The following is a 21,563-nucleotide window of genomic DNA, read 5'->3' as shown; positions in this document are numbered from 1 at the left end:
ATCAAATGATGATTAAGCACATGCATACCACCCTTCAAATTTGTGGCTCAAGATGCAATGGACATCAGCTGGTCAGGCATCGAATTTTAAATGGGCCCTCGTCTTTTCCTGAGAGTTTATGATGAACAAGCAACATATGACTGACTATGTGAGTTGGGAAATAATCTTGTAATCAAGCCAGTATGAGAGATATTGGTCTCGTCTTATATAAATAAGATTGGTATGGGAAGAGCGTTTGGCTGTTACTCCTGAATCTGGCCGTTACATACAAAAAAGGTCAATGTGGCTGTAATGCTCGTTAAATGGCTAGGATTAATATTGATTTTCTCATTCAAGACACAAAAGATATGGAGTAATTAGCTTTGACCAAATTTAAAATTCAAGCAACACAATAGCAAGTTTCATAGGCGACTATGCTACTTTATTGGCTACATTTTTGGTGCCTTAAATCTCATTGTTTAATATTGGCAGTGGAGAATTACTCACAAGCATTAATGGAAATGAAAGTAATTTCTCTCTCCCAAAATTAATTGGCTCATATTACACAAGAGTGTGAGTTAAGGGAGCACATCGTCAGTCTCTTGTTGGCCGTAACATTAGCAGACTAACAGTTTCAATGTACATGAAAGAAAGGCTATTTGTCTGGTGTATATCTAAGTTACTACCAAGGTTACAAAAATTACCAAGGTGAATAAAATTCAGTCAACGTGAAAAGAAATTGTCTACAATGTCAAAAAAAAAAATGACACGAGATGTACCAAATTTCACAAGGCACTCTTTTAAAATGCTTATGGACTTTCAAGTCGAGATGAAAGGGGGCAAGACAAAAATTACATGGGTACTCTTACGACAAGCTAAGTACCCATCGACATCCAAGTCATTCAAACAAACAAAATTCACACGGGTACTCTTACGATAAGTTAGGTACTCGTGGACTTTCAAGTCAAAGAAACAAAATTCACATGTGTACTCTTACGATAAGTTAAGTACTCGTGGACTTCCAAGTCAAGCTAATTTACACGAGTACTCATATGATAAGTTAAGTACATGGACTTCCAAGTCATTAAAAAATTCACATGGGTACTTTAACGACAAGTTAAGTACACATGGACTTCCAAGTCAAATAAAAAAAGGTCGAGACCTCGCCACGTCAAAACACCCAAACGGTGCACGTGACAAGGTCCCGAAGGGGCAATTTGTAGGCACGGAAATTTTATTAAAGTGCCGAAAATAAAAGAAATAAATTATTTTAACTTAATATCAAATTTTAGCTTAATTTAATTATATTTGTCCCGTTTAATAGAATCCGGATCGATCCATATTGCAAATTAGGTCATTTGGGCTCTAAAGCAAAGCAAATGGTCAATTGGGCCCAAAAGAGAAGTCAAGCTCACAAACAAAGCCCAAACTTCAAGTCCATTTATCAAGGGAGAAATCTCTATAAATAAGAGACTTCTCCACCATTTCAAGAGAAAAAAAATCACTTTACATGAGAGAAAATCATTTGTCAAAGTGAAGAGAAAAGAGACATCAAAAGCTCTCAACTTCTCTTTAGAAATCTCATCAATCAAATTGAAGCATCGAAGAGAGATTCAAGTCAACGCAACCCTCTCAAGAAGCTCAAATCAAATTCAAACCAAACTCAAGCATCGAAGGGAGATTGAAGTCAACGCGACTCTCTAAAGAAGCTAGAGTCAATCAAGCGAGCCTCGTAGATCGTGTACTCGTACCTTTAACATTGTTGTAGAATAAGTGGATAAAATAGAGGTTGTATACATAATTTTCTGATATTATATAAACTCATTTGTCTATCTGTTTTGTGTTATAGTTTTATTGCAATACAAAATTTGTTGTTACAGCTATAGGTTTTGGTCGTTGTTGGACCGCTTAAAAACTTTGGCCAATTTTCTAATTATATGGCATACAACTTAATAGAAGGGTCCTGTTTTACACATAAATTTAACCCAATTATACCGTTTATGTTTTGTTAATAACAATCAATTATACTACATTTTCCTAAAAACATACCCGTGCAATGTTGCACGGGTGTAAAACTAGTTGTTAGTAATGTAAAAGATTGGAACTAAAATTATTTTGCATTATTTTCTCATTTTGATCAATCTACTAAAATGAAAATCATTTATACATATACAAATTTAATGACCTATTCCATATCAAGGAAACCGTCAACAGTGAAATATTCCAAGTGCACCAAATTCATAGCACAACCAAAAAATAAATAAAGGCTTGGCTTTTGTAAACAAAAACATCACAAATTTTCTAGCACATCTAGTGGGAACTGATAGGTATATGCCACACCTTTGCTAGCAGTCATGCATATTACTTCTAGCTTATGTTTACAACTTTCCAATTCTTTTTTTTTTTGGCAATAATGAACTGCATATATAGATAAACAACGTATACAATATCAGCCAGTGGCCAAACTAACTGACCAGTGAGAATACATACGAAGGAAACTACGAATTGCGCTTAAAGAGTGGCGCAATTCGATTGGTACTGGCTTTGTGGAGGCCAGAACTGAAGATAATTTTTTTGACGTAACTCTGAAAGAGACGGAAGTTTGCGAAGATGAGTGAGCTCTATACATGGTGAGAAGCAGGCCTTTCATCGATGCTGCAAACACCGTGGTAGCCCTGACATTTTGAACCACTGGATTGCATGACAGCGTATCCAAAGAAGAGACGGTGTAGCAATCCGTAAGAGATGACCTGTGAACAGGAATAAAGTAAGTAATCGCAGAAAAAGACGGAGCAAAGTTTAAGGTTGATATAGAAATCTTGGGAGAAGTCCGACAAAAGGAAGGCCAAAACACTGGCAGCTGTGAATGAGATGCAAGAAGGTAGTCGGACAGGTGTAAAATCTGAACTGGATCGACACAACAATTGTCAAAGACTACCAAATTGCGAACCATCCAAATAGCCTTTATAATACAAAGAAAACGAAGGAGGCACTGATCAGCATTTGTAGTAATCCTGTGAAAATATCCAATAAAATCTGCAAGCCATCGTTGCAGACAAACAGTAGGGTTAGCAACAAAATTAATGCCAAGAACCGAAGAGAGCCAAACATGTCTAGAAACAGTACAAGAGCGAAAAAGATGATCTAAAGACTCCGAAAAAGAGTGACAAAACACACAGGAGTTACTAACCTGGATGCCTCTGACAGATAGATTTTCTAAAGAAGGAAGGATATTATGTACTATACGCCAAACCAAAAGAGGGAACTTAGGAGAAACACGAAGACTCCAAAGAACTTTCCAAGGAAAGGAAGAGTAAAACGAGGGAGAGCGGGAAAAGGACATATGGGATAACAAGAAATCATATCCTGAGCGAACTGTATAGACTCCATCCTCCGTGTACTTCCAGTAGATGAAATCATCAATATCCATATAAGGAGGTTCCATAGCGAGAATAGCTCTAGCACAAGGAGGCAGAAACCAACGATAAACTGTAAAAGGATCCCAATTACCAGAGACAGAGAGCATATGAGAAAGAACAAGCGTGGAAGTAGGTGTAGAAGTACGCACAGAGAGGGTAGATCCATTCACCCAAGGGCTTGATAACAGGTCAACAGAGGAACCATTACCAAGCTTCGATGAAAAACCAGGAGACAAAGCATTAGCTGCACGACATAAACCAGACCATAAAAACGAAGGATGAGAGACCTTTGATCTTGATGTAGGAATAGGAAGATCCTTCTTGTACTTGGGAACCAAAAACTTTGATAATAAACCCGACGGCTGATGATGTATGCGCCAGAAGTTTTTTATAAGAGTTGCCTGACTTAATAAAGAGACAGATTTCAAACCAAGGCCGCCATCTACACGAGGAAGCTGCAGACAATCCCGAGAGAGCCAGTGAATAGAGCGGTGGCGAACATCTTTGCGCCACCAAAAAGACGCGATCAAAGAGTCAATCTTCTTGCATATTCCAATAGGAAAAGGAATAGAAGCCATCAGAAAACGGAATGAGCCCAAAATAATAGTGTTGATGATAAGCAGCTTACAGGGCTGGCTGAGGTGTAGAGAAGACCAGGCTAGGATGCGACTTGTAAGCCTATCCACCAAAGGGTGAAACACAAGTGATTTCTTAGAAGGAATATCGACAGGTACACCCAAATAATTCCCAAAACAATCAGATGTACGCATCTTCAGAATGGATGCCATGTGGGACCTAAAATCGGGCGGTGCATTTGGACTGAATTTAATAAAAGACTTATCCAAATTTATCATCTGACCAGACGCCAACTCAAAGCACTGAAGCAAATCCCTTAGAGTCTCAAAAGAAGATGGAGTTGCCTTACAACAAATGAAAGCGTCATCAGCATAAAACAGATGTGTGATCGGGGGAGCGTACCTAAAAATCTTAAGGACATTCAACGCAGTGGCCTTCTCCGCCGTACGCAATTGGCAAGATAGTATTTCCATACACATGATAAACAAATAAGGTGAAAGAGGATCCCTTTGCCGCAGGCCACAAGAAGGTTTAAAGGTAGAAGAAGGCTCGCCGTTGATAATGATATTATAAGTGACAGTCGAAATACATTCCCAAATAATATTTTGCCAGAAGACCGGGAAGCCGAATTTCTTCAAAACCGCACTAAGGAAAATCCATGAAACCCGGTCGAAAGCTTTATGCATATCAAGCTTCAGAGCAGCATAAGAAACTTATCCTTTCTTCATTTTATTAAGATAATGCATAATCTCGTGTGTAATAACACAGCTGTCTGACATAAGGCGAGAAGGGACAAAAGCCTGTTGAGATTCCGAAACTATTGATGAAATAACAAGCTTGAGGCGATTAGCTAAACACTTGGAAGCCAGCCGGTAAATAACATTGCAGAGACTGATAAGACGGTACTGGGAGATCTGCTCCGGTTTCTCAACTTTAGGGATGAGAATAATATGAGTATTGTTCCATTCTTTCAACATAACACCGGAGTTAAGGAAACGAAGAAGAGCCAAAGTAACCAACTGACCAATCTGGGGCCAAAACATCTGGAAAAACTTTGGAGTAATGTCGTCAGGTCCAGGTGATTTGGAACCATCCATGCCATTGAGAGCATGTGTAATATCAAGTTCCGTGAAAGGAGCAGATAGCAGTGAACAGTGTTCAGAGCTGAGCACAGGAAGATCAAGAGAGTCAAGCAAAGGGGCAATAAAACCTCGAGGCGAGCCAAGATCTTGAGAAGGAGTAGCACACAAAAGAGATTGGAAAAAGGAATTAACTTCCAATGAAATTTGTGCTGGAGTAAAAAGCCATTCTCCAGAGCCTGAAAGCAAAGCCAGGATACGTTGGTGAGAAGCGCGGTGCTTGACACGGGAATATAAGAACCGCGAAGGGAGGCCATCAAGAACTTCATTTTTCAACTTAGCCCGTTGTAACCAGTAAGCATGCTGTGTTTTCAGAAGGTGAAGTTGCGCAGACCGAACGTGTTGAAAAGCTGTTGCTGAATGAACATTCAAAATTGCCGTACCAGAGCAGTGAGTTGTATGGTGAATCTCAGACCAGTTAATACCATGGGACAGGCGATGATGAATCACCCATTGCATAATAGAAAAGCGAACTGAAGCAAGGCGGCGAGATAAAATGTACATAGGAGAGCCAGTAACAGGTAACCGCCACGCACAATCTACAATATGGGCAATCTCTGGTGAATTGAAACACCAGTTATCAAGACGATATGGGCGTCTGCTGGTCTTTGAAGAAGGGAAAAACTTGAGTATGATTGGAGCGTGATCCGAAACAAGAATTGGAAGATGCATAAGAGATGCCGCAGGGAACAGGTCTAGCCATTCAGTGTTAGCATAAGCGCGATCAAGGCGTTCCATAATTAGTTGATCATCAGAGCGATTATTCAACCAAGTATAAAGGGGACCAAAGAAAGGAACATCAAGCAAAGAATTATCAAAGCGCCAGTTGGTGAAATCCTGTTGACCGCGAATGACATGTGAACCACCTAATTTATCCGAATGCATTCCAACCTGATTAAAATCGCCAAGAATTAGAAAAGGAGACAGATCCGAAATTAAATAGTGTTCCATTAAGATAAACGCAGTTCGATACAAGGTTCACCATAGATAAACATAACATAAATATCATGCTTTATACATCCATTATTTACAGCTAAACATAATTTACACAAAATAAAATTTCCAATATAGGTTTACCTTTACACCAATTCTCATTGAAGACGGACACTTTTCGTCACAAGTTGAAGACGGGTCAAATGTCGCCATTTTAACGACAAAATGTGACCATTTTAATGACACATTATTATAGCTTAGGGAATTGTTCTGGTAACTTTTTATGTAAAATGGTTACATTTTCGCCTTAAATGGGTCACATTTTACTCCGTCTTCAGCTTGTGACGAAATGTACCCGTCTATTTATACAAGATAGTCTCATATATATTTAATTTAATGTGAGACTGTCTCATGTCTATCTAATTTGAGATGTCTCCCATCTATTTATACAAGATAGTCTCATATCTATTTAATTGAGACGATCTCCTATCTATCTAATGTGAGACATCTTCCCGTCTATTTAATTCGGTATGATCTCATATCTATTTAATTAAGACGCTCTCATATCTATTTAAGTGAGAAGGTCTCATATCTATTTAATTGAGACGAACTAAGTGAGACGAACAACTATCTATTTAACATGAAACGATTGTCATTTTAATTCAAGACGATCTTCTATCTTTATAATGTGAGACGATTGTATATCAATTTAGTACGAGACAATCTCCTATCTATTTAATGTGAGACAGTCTTTCATCTATTTAATATGAGATGGTCTTCTGTCATTACGAGTATTCTTTAAGAAGATATTTTTTCAATTTTTTTTTTCTAATGTTGTATTTTTCTCTTTCGTCTTCTTAATATTAGTTTCAGATGTCGAATCTTTTCTCTTTCGTCTTCTTAATATTAGTTTCAGATGTCGAATCTTTCAAAATTACAATTTGTTACCCTCGACATATCAGGAAAGAATTACTTGTCATGATTTCAGACGCTGAAATGCACCTTTGTGCTGCATCTCTTGAGAAAACCATTATGTATGGCAATAAAGGATCCCTTGAGGATCGTTCAAATGCCTTATTTTTTCTCCATCGTCACTTTGACGAATCGTTAAAGGCACAATATCGAACGGTTAAAGATTCGTATGCTCTGTGGACTGCACTAAAAGTTCGTTTTGATTTCAAATAAATTTATTGCGAGACTAATATATTTATGGGGTAGTTTTACCCATATTTTTGTATTGCCTCAATGAAAAATCAAAACTATCCTATTTAAGTCTTAATTTGTTCATCATATTTCTCAAAAAGATATTACTATATGATTAATCCTTCCAATTTACCCGAGACACTAGTGGTGTCTTATATATCTATATCAATATTTTGAGCACATACGGTATTAAATAGCTAATCATTATTTTAGCATCCAATAAGTTTGGCATTTAAGTGCACAATTGCTCATATATCGAGACATAGCCGACTTCGTATATAGAGAATTACTAAAATATATCAAAAGGTTGACATGAAATGATCATATATGATCAACAAGTTTTATGAGGCATATTTATATACATTTATATGCCTCCCCTTAGTTACTTTTGATACGGTTTTCGTGCTAAATTACATTGTTTATATGCCATTTATATTAGAATGTTGTTACTTCCGCTTTTTGGTGTTTAATGCAGGAATGATACATTTGTGGAGCAAAAGAATGAAATGTAGCACCGTGGAGATGGCATGAAAGAATACACGAAGTATGGCACGTAAATCTAAAAGAATAAAGGAAGAGAAGTGAAGAAGACTACACGAAGAAAGGAGCTGAAACGAGAAGTACTCGATCAAGTGGGCAAAAAATCGATCGAGTAGGTGTGTACTCGATCGAGTCGAGCTAGGCTCGATCGAGTATACCAAGATTTGGCAGTTTCCGCGCAATTTCCTTAAGTCGGTTTATCTTTATTATAACACAAATTCTTGTTTCAGACGGACACTTTTCGTCTTATTTTTCAGACGGGCATATGTGACCATTTTATAGTTAAATGTAACCACAATGGTATAGGCAGTGTTACAGCTTATGGTAATTGGTTTTTCAATAGTGGTTACAAAATCCCGTCTTGTTATTTCAAACCAAAAAGGTTCGTCTGAAGTAAGACGCACAGTTATTATAAATACCCAATTCACGTCATAATTAGAACTTACGGATTATTTACCCTAAAAACTCCTAGAATACTTTAGATTCAGTTTATTTACGTATTGCTTCTGGATCTATACTCCCTAATTACGGTACTAATTTTTCTCTAGTTATTGATTAACTCAAAGTTCTTATTATCACAATTGTTTTTTTATTGTTCATCTTATCATGTTCTTGATTATGCTTTCTTCTATCGTTATTGTTGTTTTTATTATTAGTATGAGTAGCTAATTCTTTCATCTAGGGTGAATGGGGATCTAGGTTGTTAGAAGGGGGTAACTAATGAATTGTTAGCTAAATTGCTTCTTTGTTGTTGTCCAGTTGATTATTTTGAATCTAGTTGATTAATTACTGCACGATTAATTAATTAGTGTTGCAAACAAGGATTTTCACCAACCGGGTTAAGACTACAATAGGCTACAATAACTGAATAAAATTGACTTAATGATAGCGACCACATGTTAAGTTAGATCTAAAGGACATATTAGAATCGACCGATCATAAGACCTTAAACAACATAAATCGCTCTATCAATTAGTTAAAAGACACAACCGGATAACTACCTAATGAACTTGATCCCTAGACTTTTTAATATATTTGAATTCATCTTTTATTTACATCGCAACTAGTTTTAGCAAACCAATCTAATCGTTCAAGAAAATGGTTACTTTAAGACGAACTTAAATATCAACAAACTAGAACAATTAACTCGCCTCCATGTGGATTCGACCCTTCTTACCGCCAGCTATTAGTTAGTAGTAATTTAGGTTTATTTTGATATAAGTGATACGACTTTAGCCCTATAAATTTTGGCACCGTTGCCGGGGAGGCAACAATTTTTCTGTTTGTTTTTGTTTATTTTTTGTCTTTTGTCTCAGGGAGCATCAGTTCCTTGAGACAAGTTGATATTTTTCTTGTTGTTTTCATGTATGCCCACGTCTGACAGGACGAAGATTGTACCTTTTGATCCCAAGCCAGCGAGGACTTTTCGGTACAGACGAAAATTTCAAAGAGAAATAGGTCAAGTAGAAGACTTGAGTATACTTGACAGTGATACAGAGCCCATATTTGCGTCAGAAGAACCGTCCTACAAAGAGGACACGCCTATTTCTAACACCCTAGTCCTCGTTCTTATATCAACAAAGATGCCTACTCTTGCTAGTAATTCTGAGCCTACGTTGACTTCTATCCCGAAAGGATTCAAGCTTCCTACTACTGATAAAGGCACTTTTGAGATTCGTCCATCTTACATCAACTTGGTGGAACGAAACTTATTTGGGGGAGGAGCTAATGAGGATCCTGCCAAGCATATGGAGAAGTTTACTGATTATTGTTGCTCCATTCCATTGACTGCTGGAGTAACTCAAGATCAGGTGAAGCAGGTTCTCTTTCCTTTTTCCTTACGAGATGGGGCGGCCGAATGGCTCTGTGACCTAGATATGGAGGATCATAGGGTTACTGATTGGAATACTTTAACTCTTGCATTCTACAAGAGATACTTTCCGGCCCAGAAAACCAACACCTTGAGAAGTCAAATTACCAGCTTCAAACAAAGTCCCACTGAAGATTTGAATGAGGCATGAGTTCGCTTCAAGAGGCTAGTTCATTCAGTCCCTCATCATGGTTTTCAGAAGTGGTTTTTTGCAACCAGTTTTACAATGAGTTGTATAATGATCATCGAGCTTTACTTGATTCTTCAGGCAATGGGAGATTCCAGGATAATACCAATGATGATATTATATAGAAGATGATCGATCAGATAGCTACTCACACTAATGAGTATGGTAACCCAGAGGTAGTAAGAGAGGAGGTGGATCAGATAATGTCGTTGTGGAACAGCTGGAGGCCTTAACTGCTCAAATAGCCGAACTAAAGACTACCCAATATTTGGGTAATAAGCAGGTGGTTCATGCTATGGTTCAACAGGAGGAGTCTTGTGAAAGATGTGGGATTGATGGCCACATTGCAGCCAAATGTATGAGTACAATTGAACAGGTTCATGCTTTTCAGTCATTCAAGCAAGGTACTCCTTATTCCAACTTCTTCCCTGAAAGAGGTCAGAATGTATTCAATCAAGCCCCGCAGCAGAATGCATATATCATTCCTCAAAATCGTGGTCATCAACCACAAGGGAATTTTATTCGACAAAATCAAGGAGGTTTTCAGTAGATGCAACCTCCTCAACAAGCTCCTAGTAATGATATGACGGAGATGAAGGCTTTGTTGCAACAAAATTTGCTAATTCAACAAAAGCAAACGGCTGAGATCTCTGAACTTATAGCTCATAACAAGATGTTTGACACTCAAGTTACTCAATTGGCGGTTCAAAATCCTTCAAAACAGCCTGACAATCTTCCTCCTCAAGGTAAACAACCACATGAACAAGTTAATGCTATTTCACTGAGGAGCAGTACTACTTATCAAAGTCCGGAGATGCCCCATAATGAAGAGGAGGTCCCTTATATGCATCCTAAGGGATTGGGTAATCTTGAGCTCAGTGATGACGAGAAGGAAAATTGCAAGGAGGAAACACGAGGCAAGAAAAAAGACGAAAAAACGAAGAAAGCCGTGTGTACTCAATCGAGCCTGCCTAGACTCGATCGAGTATCCACCCCAAAAGCTAATAATTCTCGTGTTTCAGCTACGGCATTGAAAAAAATAGGGTACTCGATCGAGTGACCCCAAGACTCGATCGAGTAACCCCCCTGAGTGGAACTAATATTTCGAAAAGCCAAGAAAAAGTTAAAGAAGCCGAGCCGATTAAAATTCAACTACTTTTTCCACAACGACAACAAAAATCTAAGCTTGAACAACAGTTCGGGAGGTTCATGGAGGTAGTGAAGAATCTTCAAGTAAGCGTGCCATTTACTGAACTGGTAAATCAAGTGCCGGCGTATGCTAAGTTTTTGAAGGAGATCTTATCAAAGAAGCGGTCTTTTGATGAAGTTGAGACGGTGGCATTCACTCAGAAGTGCGCAGCCGCATTGCAAGCTAACTACCACCAAAGCTAAATGATTCAATTAGTTTTTCTATTCCATGTCATATTGGTAGTATAGTCATAGATAAAGCCCTCTGCGATTTAGAGGCTAATGTAGGTGTCATGCCAATTCTGTATGCAAAACGTTAAATATGGGTCAACTCCGTGTAACTAATATGACCCCGCGGATGGCTGATAGATCTTTAAAGAGCCCTATGGGCGTCTTAGAAGATGTGTCAGTTAGAGTATGGAAGTATTTTATTCCAGTTGATTTTATTGTAATGGACATGGCCAAAAACTCCCAAGTACCTATTCTTCTTGGTAGACCGCTCCTTCACACTACAGGAGCACTCATATATGTTAGGGATGGCAGTCTGACACTAAGGGTTAGGGATGGTACTATTAAATTTGTTCTTGATAACGCTTTAAAGCATTCCCATTCAGTAGCTTCATGTTATATGCTTAATGTTGTTGATCCCCCTATTAATGATTGCCTTGTCTATTGTTTGGCCAGGAATTCCTGGAGCGAGGAGGTGGACGAGATAGAGAGGTTGATTTATGGAGATGAGCCTCATCCTGAGCCGGTTTACAGCTTTGATGAAGATGTTAATTTGGAAGCTGAGCTGAATGCCTTAGAGGCCGAGATTTTCGAGAGGAGCTTGTCAAAGTTTTTGAGGAAGCTCTTATGACGGATGAAGCACCCCATCTCCTTCCTTCTGATGATTACTTGAAGGGTGATGAGCATACTTGCTCATATTTTATATTAGATTCTGAGTTTGATGAGCCGGAACTTTATTCGTTGCTTATTTCATTTGCTTATACTTTTTATTGGTGCTACTTATGTTTGTGTGTAGCACATGCATTACTTTTTGATTTATTATTACGTGCTTTAGGTTGTATTGATTGTGCCTTGGATGGGCATTTGTTTTAAGTGCAGGATATTGTCTCGCTAGGAGTGTACTCGATCGAGTGTCCTTGCTTTAGGATCTGGAGCGTCCCCGATGTTGGTGGATTTGCGCGGAATTGGTCATTCTTCCCCTGTTTTGCAGCTGGTTTGGGGGAGCTTCTTTGCTTATACTCGGTATTCTCTTTCCTTGTATCTAATTTTATTGTATTATCTCTAGTTCTTTTCCATTCCTTTTGTTAGATGTGTCCTGTAGGTTGATGTGGTTTGTTGTGTGATTGCTATGCTGTAGGCGTCACAATGAGGACACTGTGACATTTAGGTTTGGGGGAGGAGTCTTATATTAAGTTGTGTGATTTATTTATGTTGTGTGCATTTATATCAAAAAATCCATAAAAATTAAAAAGATTCAAAATCCAAAAACACGTTTTTCCTTTGTTTTAGGTCGAGTCTTGGTGAATTTAATAACAATGATGTTAAATTGCATTGTTTTTGCATTTGAATCCCATTTAGTTGTCCATGTACATTGTTTTAACCCGTTATCCATGAAAACGTCATAACTCGAGTTGTAAGATGTTTATAAAAAAAACTGAACCGTTGACCTTGCAAGACCTTTAAAAATGGACTCTTACGGGCCACTCTTCTCTCATGAAGCAAAGGGTAAGCAAATATATGTAAGAGAGAAAGAATAAGAAGTCGCTCACCTAACTACGACCCACATAAACATGCATGCAATATAGTATAAAAGACAATTCTAGCTACCGTACACAAACATTCCAACCAAACAAGGTCCCGTCACAGCTGAGGGCTTACAAAAGTATGGGAAAGTGAGGTAATGGGTAAGAAGGGGCAAAACATTTTGGGAATGTGAGGGTAATATCCAAGCTAGCTACCTAAACAAAACCAAATAAAACATATCCGCTTCTAATCCATCTCCAAAATACGCACAAATGCCTTTGATTGGCATAGAAACTCACTAACCAAAAATCAACTCCTCATAAGATATAGAATGATACATAGGAGCAAAACCGATAACAATCAAACTCTTTTTTCCAATTCTTTTCTTTCTTTTTCTCGTTTTTTTTCTAATTTTTTTTTCCTTTTTTTCTCTTTCTTTTTCAACTTCTTTTTTCTTCAATTCACCTTCTCCAAAATACCAAATCCTAACTTTGAATACAAACCAAATTTGGCATGAAAAATTATGTACCGCAAAAACAATCTAAACTAGCTTGACAAGGCAGGCTAAATTTGGATGTAGTTAAGGGACAAAAGGCAAATTTGGCTAATGTTGAGTTAATGGGTAAAATGGAAGAGAAGGGAATATAAGCACCTCCCTGCATGTGACACCAACCACTAACCCAAATGTATGCAGGCAATAACAATTGAATTTCATACTTATGCAAATTAATGATACATGTTATGCAAAAAGTTACTACTCACAATCCTACATGAACTGGTCATGAATGATACCAGTTTTAAGGCTCTAAAACTTAGAAAATATGAGTAGGTTGCCAAAATTTCAGGTCAAGTCTATTCGTTCAGCTAAATTTTAACACAAACTCACAGATTATGCAATAAGACAATGCTAAAAAAATATCAGTTTATTCAAGGCTTAAGCAAAAAGACTAAATGTAATGCAATTTTATCATTGAAATACACCGTTCCGACTCAACCTAAATGCAAAAATAAACGTGAAATTTTTTGAATTTTTCGAATTTTCTAATAATTTTTTGAATTTTCGATTTTTTTATAAAAATAAATAACAATGCATACAAAAATTAAACGTGATAACAAAAATGCAATAAAAACAATATGCATACACAGATAACAATGCATATATCCTCCCCAAACCAAACCGTATAATGCCCTCATTGTACCCAGATATAAGGAAAGGAAATGCAAACTAAAAGGAAGAGTGAAGCTTTGGAAAACTTACAAGACAACGCGAAGTGGGAACCTCCCCAAACAAGCCAGCAACAAGGGAGGTCGCTAATAACAACATCACTGGACGCGAATCAAAACAAGCGAACTTGATCGAGAAAGCAAAGTACTCGATCGAGCACAAAGGAACGCGGAAATGGTCGATCGAGAACCCCCTAATGCGCGAACTCATAGGCATCATTCGAGGCACCTGCAAATACGCAAACATCGACCACAAATACTACCAAAAACCAAGTCTAAATTGTTTCGCAGTCTATAGTCGCGAAAACAATTTATTGAACACGCAACAAAAACTGAATTGTTCGAAAATCAACTGAAAAGTTTTAAACTCCGGGTTGCCTCGCGGTCAGCGCTAGTTTCAGATAGGTTCCAGCTCGACCTTCTCCTCATCATCTTCCAAAGCAGCTAAATTGCTCACAATAAGGCCTCTGACTGAATAAAGTCCCCTCGGCGTCCATGAGCTTGACTTTAGGCCTTCACACCATTGCATCAACCGAAGAACAGGTACTTCTTGCCGCGGCATTGCCTCCACTCTGGGCTTCCTCTCGCGCTTTTTTCTTATGTGGCACAGCCTCTTCCAAACCTCCACCCGGGTTATCAATTCTTACCATTCCAGTCTCCAAATTGAATGTACCATGCCTGCCTCCTGGGTCTTTCAACCTGTCAAGACCTGTAGAAGGAGTAACAGAGAGATATTCCTCCAACTTGCTCCCATACTAGGACGGAGGTGTCAAATCAACAGTAATATGTGACGAAACAGAAGGATTAGAAGGAACCCTATCGGGTTCTACGGAAGGGATAGCATTACAGGGCATGACTTGCATAGGTGCATTGCGTAAACTAGACTGGGCAAAAACCAAGTCCTCCCCTCCTACCTGAAAGGTAAGTGTCCTAGCCCCGACATCTACAATTGCACCAGCAGTGTGCAAAAATTGTCTCCCTAAAATAATAGGGGTACGGGTGTCCTCGGGTATGTCTAAGAAAACAAAGTCGACGGGAATAAAGAACCTCCCGATCTTAACAGGTATATCTTCTAAAACTCCTAAAGGCCGTGATAAAGAACGGTCGGCCATCTGAACTGTCATGCTAGTACACTGAAACTTGGTCAAACCTAATCTCTTAGCGAGAGATAAGGGTAAGACACTAACACTATCTCCTAAGTCACATAAAGCATTGTCAATCAGGTGGATCCCTATATGACATGGTATAGAAAAACTACCCGGGTCAGCCAATTTCGGAGGAGTCTTATTCTGAAGAAGGGCGGAGCACTCCTCAGTCAAAGCCACCATTTCAAAGTCATCTACATTCCTCTTACATAAAAGAATTTCTTTCATAAATTTTGAGTAAGAGGGTACCTGGATGAGTAACTCGACAAACGGAATATTAACTTTAAGACTTTTAAAAAGATCGATAAATCTGCCGAATTGTTGTTCCGCCTTTGTCCTCCGTAGCCGCCCTGGAAATGGAACTTGGGGCTTATAGGCATTATCCTTATTAGCCGCCCTGGAAATGCAAACGAGTTATAAGATGTTTATAAAAAAAAAAAACTGAACCGTCGACATTGCAAGACCTTTAAAAATGGACTCTCACGGGCCACTCTTCTCTCATGAAGCAAAGGGTAAGCAAATATATGTAATAGAGAAAGAATAAGAAGTCGCTCACTTAACTACGACCTACATAAACATGCATGCAATATAGTATGATAGACAATTCTAGCTACCGTACAAAAACATTCCAACCAAACAAGGTCCCGTCACAGCCGAGGGTTACAAAAGTATGGTAAAGTGAGGTAATGGGTAAGAAGGGGCAAAACATTTGGGAATGTGAGGGTAATAGCCAAGCTAGCTACCTAAACAAAACCAAATAAAACATATCCGCTTCTAATCCATCTCCAAAATACGCACAAATGCCTTTGATTGGCATAAAAACTCACTAACCAAAAATCAACTCCTCATAAGATATAGAATGATACATAGGAGCAAAACCGATAACAATCAAACTCTTTTTTCCAATTCTTTTCTTTCTTTTTCTCGTTTTTTTTCTGATTTTTTTTTCCTTTTTTTCTTTTTTAACTTCTTTTTTCTTCAATTCTCCTTCTCCAAAATACCAACTCCCAACTTTGAATACAAACCAAATTTGGCATGAAAAATTATATACCGCAAAAACAATCTAAACTAGCTTGACAAGGCAGGCTAAATTTGGACGTAGTTAAGTGACAAAAGGCAAATTTGGCTAATGTGGAGTTAATGGGTAAAATGAAAGAGAAGGGAATATAAGCACCTCCCTGCATGTGACACCAACCACTAACCCAAATGTATGCAGGCAATAACAATTGAATTTCATACTTATGCAAATTAATGATACATGTTATGCAAGAAGTAACTACTCACAATCCTACATGAACTGGTCATGAATGACACCGGTTTTAAGGCTCTAAAACTTAGAAAATATGAGTAGGTTGCCAAAATTTCAGGTCAACTCTATTCGTTCAGCTAAATTTTAACACAAACTCGTAGATTATGCAATAAGACAATGCTAAAAAATATCAGTTTATTCAAGGCTTAAGCAAAAAGACTGAATGTAGTGCAATTTTATCATTGAAATACACCATTCCGACTCAACCTAAATGCGAAAATAAATGTGAAACTTTTTGAATTTTTCGAATTTTCTAATGATTTTTTGAATTTTTGATTTTTTTATAAAAATAAATAACAATGCTTACAAAAATTAAACGTGATAACAAAAATGCAATAAAAACAATATGCATACACAGATAACAATGCATATATCCTCCCCAAACCAAACCGTACAATGCCCTCATTGTACTCAGATATAAGGAAAGGAAATGCAAACTAAAAGGAAGAGTGAAGCGTCGGAAAACTTACAAGACAACGCGAAGTAGGGACCTCCCCAAACCAGCCAGCAACAAGGGAGGTCGCTAATAACAACGTTACTAGACGCGAATCAAAATAAGCGAACTCGATCGAGAAAACAAAGTACTCGATCGAGTACAAAGGAACGCGGAAATGCTCGATCGAGGGGTCAAGAACTCGATCGAGTAGAGTAGTGCTTGATCTAGAGCCCCCCTAATGCGCGAACTCCTAGGCATCATTCAAGGCACCTACAAATACGCAAACATCGACCACAAATACTACCAAAAACCAAGTCTAAATTGTTTCGCAGTCTATAGTCGCGAAAACCAATTATTGAACACGCAACAAAAACTGAAATGTTCGAAAATCAACTGAAAAGTTTTAAACTCCGGGTTGCCTCGCGGTCAGCGCTATTTTTAGATAGGTCCCAGCTCGACCTTCTCCTCATCATCTTCCAAAGCAGCTAAATTGCTCACAACAAGGCCTCTGACTGAATGAAGTCCCCTCGGCGTCCATGAGCTTAACTTTAAGCCTCCACACCATTGCATCAACCGAAGAACAGGTACTTCTTGCCGCGACATTGCCTCCGCTCTGGGCTTCCTTTGCGCTTTCTTCTTATGTGGCACAACCTCTTCCAAACATCCACTCGGGTCATAAATTCTTACCATTCCAGTCTCCAAAGTCATCTAGCTGTTTTGCAGGATAAGGTATTGGTGTTATAGGCATGAGTTGCCGAATTCGCGTTCTGCTCTAGAAAATTCGGCCGGGCAAGCCGATACTCGGCCGAGTATCGTGTACTCGACCGAATACTCTTCGATACTCGACCGAGTATCTGGACATTTCACACCTCGCTATTTGAGCTTGTTGTAGAATACACTTGAGTATCTGTTTTCCTATGTATGTATCCTTTGGTGTCTTAGTATCGGGTTAAGTCTTCATGGTACGAATTTGGCTTATATGTTAACGATACCCTGTTAGAACCAGTGTTAAGATGATAGTAGTAATAATAATATAAGAACTGAAGTGGGTGACGGCATGACAGTTATATCATCATAATTAACATACGTACAATTTACATCTCTTGTCTATGTTGCATGTACCTATCTTCCCTAAATTGCATGAACATGATGGATGTTTTACTTACATTCCAAACGTGTCGTAATTGTCGAGTGACGTGATATATGTTCCATCTTTGTTGTTTCTTTAAGCATATACAAGTTTGGTTTGATGGGTGGAGTGAACTTCGGGGACTAAGTTCCTTTTAAGAGGGGTAGATAATATCGCGGTAAAGGTCCTAACAAGTTCGCAAAGTTTCTTCTATGTTTCACCTTTGTTTTGCTTGCAAGTTTCTAGGTTGTCACTAAACTAAACTTATGTAATATGTTACTTTTAAATATCTGAAGTCATCATCTCATAACTTAATTAGCTTGGTGGTTGCGTACAGTAATAGTATAGTGATTTTATGGTTGACAAAGCTATGTCTCAAGAAATGATTATAACTTAGTGTCGTACGCGTCATAGACTTACCTGGTGTTCGTCATCGTTTGAGTGGTAGGTCTTTTCTGAGGTGCCTTGTCTTCTCGTTTTGGGAAGTGTGGGACAAACTTCGGGGACGAAGTTCCTTTTAAGGGGGAAGATTGTAATACCCACCCTATTAAAGGACCCATTGATTGACCGATTGACGAAAGAAGACCCGTAGCAAGGGGTATGGGAGAGGTTAGGAGACCTACGTTATGGGTTGCTCGACTTAGTTAAGGTCACTCGGCCGAGTAGTGTGAATACTCGACCGAGTAGAGTTTACTCGGTCGAGTATGTCTATACTCGACGGAGTATCACGTCTGTTAACGCGTTATTATAAAACGCGAGATCGTGAACCTCATTTCATTTTTGAACGGTTCCCTTCTCTTTCTAACCCTAATCTCTCTCTCTCTCTCTCTCTCTCTCTCTCTCTCTCTCTCTCTCTCTCTCTCTCTCCCCCCATTATTCCTCATCACCCTACACTCTCACATGACCTTGACACTAACCCAAGAAGGGAGATGGTTCATGCTTGAAGTCATCGAGTCGGGTTGTCGCTGTTGTCGGCATTGGTTCACGTCTTAAGGTGAGTTTGTGTTTCGCCGTCAACTTTTAGTAGGTCTTGAATAGTTTAGTAATAGGATGTAATTGCTACTTTTAGTTTTCATCTCGGAGTCTTCCTTGGCTTGTTTGTTGGATGCACTTTCATGGAATAGCGAAAGGTAGGGTTTTCCTACTTAGTTGATTGCGTTGATTTAAGATGTGATGTTGTGATTTAATTAATATAATTAGTATTGTTGTTGATTGTATTCTAAAGTATTGGAGTTGTGGTGGATTGGCTATGATGGTGAGGTGCGTCCTCGGCTGAGCGGTGTCACTTGCGGGAGTGGCTTCACGCCCTTGATTAACCCCTTGTGGAACCCGCCATAAGAGGGGATGTGCACATTAAGGAACATGGGTTTTTGCTCGTTGCGATGAGCGGAGCTTAGGCGGGAAAGGCTGCGGTCCCCCACCGGCGGTGTGGATTATCTGTCGTGGCATAATGGGAAATAGAGAATGGGGGTGGAATTGGTGTCATTGCTTCTATTGTATTTGCCTATCTTTATTATCCAGCGAACTGGCCCCGTTGTTGTTTTGTAAAACTGTGGTGATCCATTCGGGGATGGTGAGCGGTTGGTTTAGCAGGTACAGCTAGTCTTGATGCTTGCGGGACATGGAAGTGTAGATACCCAGTATCTGCACCTTCCAAAAACCACCCGATGATGATCGGACTATAACGTGTTTTTGACACGCGTACGTGGATTGGCTATACATGAGATGGTTTAATGCATTACTCGGTATGAAAAATGATTTCAAAAATGGTTTTCTAACTTCATTTGGATTAAAACAACACTATTTAGAGTTAAAACCGTCTTCGGATCCAAAACCGACTCGGAAACCCGCCACTCGAGTCAACCTGCGTTAACCCGAGTCTCGAATGTCAAAAATAATGCCATAAATGGTTTTATCTTGCCATTTGCATTAAAATGACACTAATTAGAGTCAAAATCGACACCGGGCCGAAAACCGACTCAAAATTCAAATCCCGACTCAACACGAATCAAACCCGAGTCAGGCACAAAATGCCTACCCCAAATAAAACCCAAAAATCATCTTATTAGATGCCCATATTGTTACACGACATCTTATTTGATTACCACAAATCAAATCAACCAAACAATGGATAGAGCAAAGCCCACGTCCAAATTGAAAAGGACAGTACACCCCTTTGTATCACTAGGTGGCTCGCGCCACTTTAGGCTTCCTGCTTAGCCTCTAAGGAAACTCAACCGACCTACCACCCCACATTTCTCTATAAATACCAACCTTCACACATCACAATACTTACGCGAGCGTCTGCCCCCTCACATATCCCTTAAACTTCTAGACTCGACTTCTTAAGTCAACAAATCGACACGTGTTTTCGACCTACCGATCGAAAACACAAGCCTTACACATTTTGTTTGGTACCGTTGATGTGCATCTGACCGACCCATTCGACCAACTCAACATTAAGCAACATGTGTTTCAACCACATATTTTCAACATATTTTCAAAACAAAATCCTTTTTTAAGACACTCTTTTAAACTTCTTTGATCGTGAGTAGTCGCATACGAGAAAACCGTCTCTAAAGTCGTCTACCTCGTAAACATCAATACACGTAAGTTTGAGGGTGTAAATATTCCAATCATTTCATGTCGTTACTATTTTTACAAGTTTATAAGCATGAACAATGCATAACACGATCCAAAAATAGGAGAAATGAGCGAAAATCGGATTTTGGCCTGAGACAGAGGCTACTTGTGTAGTAGGGGAGCTTGCGCCTCTATGCCCTCTCAGGCCTTAATCCAGTTGTGTTTGTGTTCATCTTTCCGCAACATTTTCCTTTTGTTTTCTTTTACGACTTTTACCGTTTTAATTCATTTTCATGACAATATTTTAACCATAAATCGTAATCACCCTTGGTTCCTTATACCATGACGGTTTAATCCGTGACTAGGTGATATTATTGGTTAATTACAAATTAAAGGGTATTTTAACACTCTTTTCTTCTATTTACCATTTTTCCCATTTATTTACATTTGCAAACATATTAGTCATTATTCATAATCATCCTTGGTTCCTTATACCATGTCGGTTTAATCCGAGTACGATGACAAACTTGACTAATTACAAAGAAATGAACTTAGCATATTAGTTCATATCAAACATTTTACATTTTTACTTGTAAACTATGCTTTCCAAACTTGCAAATCCGACAACGAATATTAATAATATAATAGTAATTATTCCGAGTCATGCAAATCATACTTGCAAATCATTTAAACATAAATACGGTTTTTAACAACCCTTTTTTAACAACCAGGAGGCACCTCTTGGTTCGCCCCATGGCTCGCGCCCCATGGCTTGCGCCCCATGGCTTGCGCCCCAAGAGTCTGCCTATTTCCACCTTTTAAAACCTGGGCAGAGCCCTTTCCCTTGCCAATAGGCTCGCGCCCTAATACGGTTGCCTGGCACTGTCCTGTCTCATTTTGGTACTTGTCTAGGACGATCCTGATTACGGTTAACCCGAATACGTGACGGAT

The 21,563-nt window shown here is 38.8% G+C and overlaps 1 protein-coding gene across 1 annotated transcript; it reads right to left on the bottom strand.

The window, feature by feature from the left end:
* Positions 1–4,687: 4,687 nt before the first annotated feature.
* Positions 4,688–6,064, bottom strand: LOC141617752 (uncharacterized). The gene has a single exon (XM_074434911.1). The coding sequence runs from the start codon at positions 6,062–6,064 to the stop codon at positions 4,688–4,690; it is 1,377 nt and encodes a 458-aa protein (XP_074291012.1).
* Positions 6,065–21,563: the final 15,499 nt, after the last annotated feature.

The sequence above is a fragment of the Silene latifolia genome, chromosome X (assembly GCF_048544455.1).
Source record: "Silene latifolia isolate original U9 population chromosome X, ASM4854445v1, whole genome shotgun sequence".
Lineage (NCBI taxonomy): Eukaryota > Viridiplantae > Streptophyta > Magnoliopsida > Caryophyllales > Caryophyllaceae > Silene > Silene latifolia.
Note: the sequence above shows the minus strand (reverse complement) of the source record. Positions and strands in the feature narration are given on the sequence as shown.